The 7,586-nt window shown below is 49.4% G+C and overlaps 1 protein-coding gene across 1 annotated transcript; it reads left to right on the top strand.

Annotated features, from left to right (window-relative positions):
• The first annotated feature begins 3,310 nt into the window (after positions 1–3,310).
• Positions 3,311–7,166, top strand: LOC144108505 (uncharacterized). The gene is made up of 3 exons (XM_077641723.1): positions 3,311–3,599; positions 6,078–6,541; positions 6,726–7,166. The coding sequence occupies exons 1-3, from the start codon at positions 3,311–3,313 to the stop codon at positions 7,164–7,166; spliced, it is 1,194 nt and encodes a 397-aa protein (XP_077497849.1).
• The last annotated feature ends 420 nt before the right edge of the window (positions 7,167–7,586 follow it).

Genomic DNA, 7,586 nt, shown 5'->3' with positions numbered 1-7,586 from the left:
GACGTCAAAAACAAAAAAGTGACTTCTAACGCTCTCGCCGAACACCAGCAAAACACGGGCCACTTGATTGACTCGGATTCCACGCGCATACTTGAGAAAAAAAATCATTATCTACTCGTCTGCTCAAGGAATCCCTTCACATACAAATGACAAGCCAAGCGATTAACAGGACGCAGGGCAATCTACCCGAGATATACATCCGCACGATACACAACGTTTTCCCTACATAAGCAGCAACCAGTCTCGTTTTTCATCCCATTGTGAACAAGGCACCCGTAGTGGTGCCGAAACGTCAATTCTCTTACGGTTATTTTTTTTCCTTTATGACTTTGGTGAGTGTTCGTTTAAAAGGATATGCTGGACTGCACTATACTAAGCACCATGTTCAAAAAGAAAAAAAGACGAGAGCATAGTGGTCTAATGTAGTGGCCAGCGTAGCTGATCTGTTCGCGGCGCCTCAGGTTATAACCGCACCAGCGGCCGTTACGTGTTTTATTTATCCATTTATTTTTAACGTTATCCGCCTACGCGGCACTCTGACGTTCCGTGCTACGTTTTCTCTCTCCGGCAGCGACGTCGATACCGTCGCAGCCTGCCAGCTCCTGCGGCGGTGATGGATTTCCCGTTTGACAGCGCGCTATGATTGCTGCTTTGCGGTCACGTGGTACCTGTTATGTCATCACTGTCTGGACCAATCAGCGAATTTCCTGACAACCGGCGACAGTTCTGACGACAGGTCTAATACTGTCGCGTTAATATTTTCAGCCGCGCGGATCTCGAGATTTCGAAGTTACATATGTGTCACTATGTCCTAGGTGAATGTTTGCAAAACAGACAAGGCTTCTTAATGGTACGTCATGTTTCTTTCACTCAGTCTTCAAGAAGCATGTGTGTTCGTCGGTGTTACTGTACAAAAGCGTTACTTTCACTAAACATCAACTGTGAATCAATGTGTGTCCTATTAGCACCTTTGCTGTGTCCCGTCCTGTAGAGCAGTTTTATTCTTGATAATAGACAGCTATCGTGTAATCGCAGCTGAGAACTTTATTTTATTCAAACATAGATCAGCCTCGCAAATACTTACGGTAGGAGGCAGCGAAATAAAGCGCGGAGAAACAGTGTGCAGCATTATGACACGGGTGAGCACAAGGAAAACGTTTGCAATTTAAGCACAAATTATCCTGTGTGTGCTGAACTTTCGAAACGAGAGATAAGGGATGTACCAGACCTTTAAATGTAGACAAGAGATTAAACAACATGTCTCGAACTATGTTCCACATCACCAAAGAGGAGGAAGTGCTTAGCAGAGCATGTCGGGGGGCTTCGCGCAGCGTTTGACGCCAAAATTGCAAAGAATTCGAAGGGGCAGATCTGAGCAGGGAGAAGGACAAAAACATGTTATAGACGAGTGCTTGCTGTGCTAAGACACGCTGGAAATCCGCCGAGACCTAGCGAAGCCGAGAGTACTTCAGAAGAGAAAGAAGGGGTAAGGGATATTGAGTAAGGGTGTGACGGAGTGACGTGAATAAGAATATCCGTGGTTAAAACATTGTATCTGCCCTCATCAGCGATTAGTTTACAGAGTTATCTCTATCACGCCATTCAAAGTGTCAGGGCATTAGCGGGACGAGGAGACTGTTAGGTTGAACATGGCAGAAAATGTATGGTCGTTAACTGTTGACTGACGTAAGCCGTTGTTGGAATATACTGTAGCTTTTCCCCGCTGTCTTTGTAGTGTTCGGGTATTTGTTCGTTGTTATCCTTACAGCGTCTCCTGCTGATCGGTTCCCTCAATACCTACTTAACCAGTTGTTGAGCGCAGGGCGATTGTAATGTAGGGACTTACATGTTGCGTCGCCAAACGCTGCTGATTTGTCTCCAACGATGCCTTCTGCAGGTGAAAAAACATGGCGGAAAGAAGCATGAGTGTTGATTGAGGAATGCTACCGATAAGTTCTATGACGCTCTGAGCGAGGTTTGGCTTTTTCTGTAGGTAACCCAAGTTAAAAATGCATTTGATAAGTGTAAATATTATTTATAGCACGGCTTTCGCGTGCCAGAGAGACATCTGGAATTTAAAGCAAGATGTGCAGAAATCGCATGAACCGAAATTTCACCACAGGGCGAGTCTACACATTGATTCTTAATAGAAATACGATCATCGCGGTCGACAGCCGAGCCACCGATGCAATAATCTGCAGGGAACCGTCGTAGCACCTCAGTTACTCCGGTATGTGTGCCCCACTGCGTGTGATGAGGCCAAATTGCAGCCGATCACCTTCTAGTATAAAAACATAGCATACTCCGGAGTTATCAGCCTTTTGAGGTACAGAATGTTTTGAGCATACTCAGTTATGCGGAGTTACAGCAATCAAAATAATTTAATGTCTCCTTGCTTTTCTTTGTCAAGTGTGCCCCCTCCGAAGCGCTCGCTAAGGGTGGCTAGCCACCTAAATATATATTTTCCTTTCTCCCTAGCGCAGGCGCAACGCTGCTTCACAAATTTATTCCATATGCATTCCGAGACGTACTTGGCACCAACGCGGCAGTTAGCACACTACTTGTGCGGTAGGAGAACGTGGTTTCCGAGATAGGTGATATCATCTGCCTGCGCCAGACCGTCCGGTCAAAAGAAGCAGAATCGAATTTTGGACGCTGTCCAGGATGTGGGTAGCGTTTCGTATGCGCTCGTAATTTTAGCACTTTTCACAGCATATACACTCTGATCAGAAAGGAGAAAAAAGAAAGTAAACTCCTCTAGCACATGCCCCCCCCCCCCTTATAAAATAAAGTGCTCTAGAGCAGAACTTACTCCTATTTTACTCACACGTAGCCGTATTCATGTTTAGTAAGTAGTAAAGAATAAAGGCAGCTCTGCTTACCTTGGCTTTCGAAGCGCCCTTTGGTTGGAGTTGGAATACACAGAGGAAAGGAAAACTTGTGTGCGCGCGAAACCAAGCACGCGTGTTATCGCGTACTGCCTGCGCATGCTCACTGCCCGGCTATCTCTTATCGGGTAGCCCGCGCTGGCTTTAAAAGACCGCTCGCACGGGCCCACCGCACTCAGTATGTAACCTGTTCGCTTCCTGCCAAGTAGCAGGAATAAACGTTCTTTCGATGCTACGTCTACGCCGCCCAGTTCTTGGATGCCAGACATGACATATTGGCGACGAGGATGGGATGACCGCCGTACGGAATTCGCAGTGTAAAGAATCTGGCCTCTGTGTAAAAAAGCTTCCCGCCACGAAGATTTACCTGCGGTGAAATCCTTGAAACTGGCATCACGGCAGCCGAAACTTCCAAGTGAGTCATGGGTCACATCGGCTACATTGAACCTTTCGACGAGACCACGAGCGACTGGCGCTCGTACGAGGAAAGGTTGAAGGCCTATCTTTCGGTCAACGATGTTCCAGTAGCAAAGAAGGTTCCTGCTTTCCTAAGTCTCATCGGCGCGAAGACCTACGCGCTGCTCAAGTCGCTGACGGCACCGTCGTCACGAGAGTTTGACAGTCTTCTGAAACTCCTGAGCGATCACCTGGCGCCGCAGTCGTCCGTCATCGCAGAGCGTGCGAAATTTTACAAGCGGTCACAGCGAAGCGGTGAGTCCATTGCCGAATTTGTCGCGGAACTTCGAAGGCAGGTGCAGAGTTGCGAATTTGGAAGTTTCTTGGATGAAGCGCTCCGGGACTGTTTCGTTTGCGGCCTGCTCCGCGAGGACATTCAGCGTGTGTTGTTCACGGAAGACAAAAAGCTAACCTTCCAGAAGGCCGTAGATAGAGCTCTTGCCATGGAAACTGCAACAAAAAGCCCGGCGTTCACGCATAGCAGCGTATCCCCGGCGTACGAAGTCAATAAGGTTCGAGGCGAAAAACAGTCTGTGATGTCGCCAAGCTGTTTCCGTTGCGGGTCACCCAATCACTCTAGTGAAGCGTGCCCTCATATCGGCGATACATGTTATAATTGTAACCGGAAAGGGCATATTCAACGCGCCTGCACGAAAGGAAAGAAAGCTAGGGAGGCAAAGCCTCGGAAACGTGTGAACATGCTCACGTCCGTCCGAAACGAGTCGTCTGTCCCACTTCAGTCAGTCAACGCAGACCCGTTTACTGTACCCGTGAACGTTGACGGTGTCCTACTGACGATGGAGCTTGACACCGGCGCAGCCGTATCCGTCATATCATGGCGCGAATTCTAGAGGCTGTTTCCACGTAAGCGACTTCAGCCAGCTACGTTAAAGCTGCGCACGTATACTGGGGCCATAGTAACACCGAAGGGTTTGGCGAAAGTCGTCGTGCACCACAACGGCCAGAGCGTGGAGCTTCCCCTTTACGTCGTGCACACTACAGGACCGGCACTCCTCGGCAGAGAATGGTTGCAAGATATTCGTCTGGATTGGAAGAACCTAGTTTTTTTTTGAAGCACCTTGGTCCCTCTCGAGAAATGTCAAAACACTGGCAAGAAAAGCTGGAAGCCATGCTAGACAGCCATTCCGAACTTTTCACGGATGAGCTAGGTACCATCACGGAAGAGCAGGCCGAGCTTGTCCTTCGCGAAGGGTCACAGCCGAAGTTTGTAAAGGCAAGAAGCGTTCCCTTTGCTCTGCAAGGTGCAGTAGAGGCTGAACTTGCGAAAATGGAGAAGCTTGGCATCATAACGCCTGTTGCTACAAGCGAATACGCGACGCCCTTGGTACCGGTAGTGAAGAGGGATGGAAGCCTCCGACTGTGTGGCGATTATAAAACCACCGTCAATCCCTGTCTGGAAGTAGACCGCTACCCGCTACCTCGGATAGATAATCTTCTAGCAGCGCTTGCAGGAGGAGAGGAATTTTCGAAGATCGACCTGAGTGGGGCCTACCAGCAGGTAGTTATGGCGGAAAGCTCCCGGAAACTACTGACGATAAACACACATAAGGGCTTGTATACTATGAACAGTCTGGCTTTCGGCATTTCGTCCGCCCCAAGCATATTTCAAAGAATTATGGACAACATGCTGAAAGGGTTGGAAGGAGTAAGTTGCTACCTTGACGACATCCTGGTCACAGGCAAGACCAAGCAAGAGCATTTCCATAACGTGGAAGCCGTCTTGTCAAGATTGCAGGAACGCGGTGTGCGCATCCGGCGCGATAAGTGCTCGTTCTTTCAACAAGAGCTCCGTTATCTGGGCCACGTCATCAATGCCGAGGTTGTTTGCGCATCGCCTGAAAAGGTATTGGCACTGCTAAATGCGCCTGCTCCAAAAGATAAGCAACTGCAGTCATTCCTTGGGATGGTCAATTATTACGGCAAGTTTGTTCAGCGTCTCTCGACTTTGGCACAGCCGTTGTACAGGCTGCTAAAGCAAACAAAGGAGTAGACGTGGGATGCGTCATGCCAGCTTGCTTTCACGGAGATAAAAGCAGCTATGGCTTCCCCTCCAGTTCTTGCCCACTATGATCCGAAGCGACCGCTTCAACTTGCCTGCGACGCATCTCAGTACGGCATAGGCGCAGTTCTTTCGCAGAAAATGACAAATAGATCAGTTCGACCGGTTGCCTATACGCATCCCGCACATTGTCAAGTGCCGAAAAGAACTACAGTCAGATCGAGAAAGAAGCCCTTGCCCTCGTATTCGGCGTAAAAAAGTTTCACCTCTACGTCTACGGAAGGTTCTTCACGCTTGACTGACCATAAACCACTGCAAACACTTTTCGGCCCGAAAACAGGCATTCCCGCGATGGCCGCTGCCCGCATGCAGCGTTGGGCGCTGACGCTGTCAGCCAACAACTATGCTCTTGGATTCAAGAAATCTACTGATAATGCGGAAGCAGACTGTCTATCGCGCTTGCCGCTCGACAGCAGCGAAAAGCAATCGGCAGAAGAAAGCGAAACTTTTTATTCGCTTCGTTTTGAAACGCTGCCTGTCACAGGCCAAGATATCGCTCGTAAAACGAGGCGTGCTCCTTTACTAAGCAAGGTACTGAACTTCAAGAGTGCTGGCTGGCCGTCGCATGTCGCTGAAAAGGAGTTAGCTTTTATTCGACAAGCGTTTGGAGCTCACAGTTCATCAAAAGTGTTTAATGTATGGCATGAGTGTAGTCGTGCCTCCAAAACACCGAGCCTTCTTGCTTAAGGAACTTCATCAGGGTCATCCCGGTATCGTAAGATGCAAAGAACTCGCCAGGAGCTACGTCTGGTGGCCTGGTATCGACGCGGACCTAGAGCAACACGTGAAGAAATGTGCAGAGTGTCAGCAGCAACGGAACGAACCAGCACCGGCTCCGCTTCATCCATGGTCATGGCCGACTTCGCCGTGGCAAAGAGTTCACTTGGACTTTGCTGGACCCATGAAAGACAAAATGTTCCTTGTTGCTGTGGACGCACACTCCAAATGGCCGGAAGTTTATGTCATGCAGAAGACTACGGCGTACCACACAATTCAGTGTCTCCAAGACCTGTTCTCCCGTTTAGGCGTACCCGATACCATAGTGACCGACAACGGACCCCAGTTCGTTTCCGAAGAATTCAAGAGCTTCGTCAGAGGCTTCGGTGGTCGTCATATCGTGAGTGCAGCGTACCATCCAAGCAGGAATGGCCTTGCGGAGAGATTTGTACAGACAATGAAATCTGCGTTGCGGAAAGGACGACCCCAAGACTCCTTGCACGCAACCTTACAGACGTTCCTGATGACGTACCGCAACACGCCGCATGCGACTACAAGAGAAACTCCAGCAAACCTTTTCATAGGTAGACGACTGCGCACGAGACGACACAGTCAAGCCTTCTGTAGGGGGAAGAGTGGCTCAGCAACAGCTCTCCGATGTGTTGCGACGCAAGGCACGTGAGCGACTTTTCAACATCAACGATGAGGTCCTCGTGAGGAATTACAGAGGCCCTGAGAAATGGGTTCCTGGCACTATCATTCAGCGGTCTGGCCCCGTTTCATTCAAAGTTCGAGTTAGGACGAATCATGGGGTGCTCATTTGGCGTCGTCATCAAGACCAGCTACTGCTCAGCATCGACAGCTCAAAGCAGAGCATCATGGAAGATGTTATTCCAGATTTTAGGGATCCTGAGAGCGACACCGAGCCACTTCCAGGTGCGGCCCCTGCGGCAACGAACGACCCTCCATGGGAGCGACGCTATCCACAGAGGGACCGGCGACCTCCTGATCGATATCAGCCATAGCATTAGTTGCATTGTATAATGTAGCAAAAGGACTTTGCGCTCATTAGGAGGAAGGAGATGTTGTGTGCGCGCGAAATCAAGCACGCGTGCTATCGCGTACTGCCTGCGCATGCTCACTGCCCGGCTATCTCTTATCGGGTAGCCCGTGCTGGCTTTAAAAGACCGCTCGCACGGGCCCACCGCGCTCAGTATGTAACCTGTCGGCTTCCTGCCAAGTAGCAGGAATAAACGTTCTTTCGATGCTACGTCTACGCCGCCCAGTTCTTGGATGCCAGACATGACAAAAACAGTACATAAACAACAATATTGGCCGGTTAATTCTGCGAAGGAAGTGCTCTACCATCAAATTTGCCACAGGTGCTGAGAACAACTCTTCTCGAAGCGTTCAAATAAAGGATAAAAATAAAATAGGAACAGAAG

This window comes from Amblyomma americanum, chromosome 10 (genome assembly GCF_052857255.1).
Source record: "Amblyomma americanum isolate KBUSLIRL-KWMA chromosome 10, ASM5285725v1, whole genome shotgun sequence".
Classification (NCBI taxonomy): Eukaryota; Metazoa; Arthropoda; class Arachnida; order Ixodida; family Ixodidae; genus Amblyomma; species Amblyomma americanum.
The sequence above is the reverse complement of the archived record's forward strand: the minus strand, read 5'-3'. Positions and strand labels throughout refer to the sequence as shown.

Bases quoted from the DNA above. Each gene is read 5' to 3' on its own strand.
- LOC144108505 (XM_077641723.1), top strand. From the start codon at position 3,311: ATGGGTCACATCGGCTACATTGAACCTTTCGACGAGACCACGAGCGAC. The intron at 3,600-6,077 runs GTGAGTCCATTG...GCATGAGTGTAG, and splicing joins CAAGCGGTCACAGCGAAGCG to TCGTGCCTCCAAAACACCGA. The intron at 6,542-6,725 runs GTGAGTGCAGCG...ACCTTTTCATAG, and splicing joins GCTTCGGTGGTCGTCATATC to GTAGACGACTGCGCACGAGA.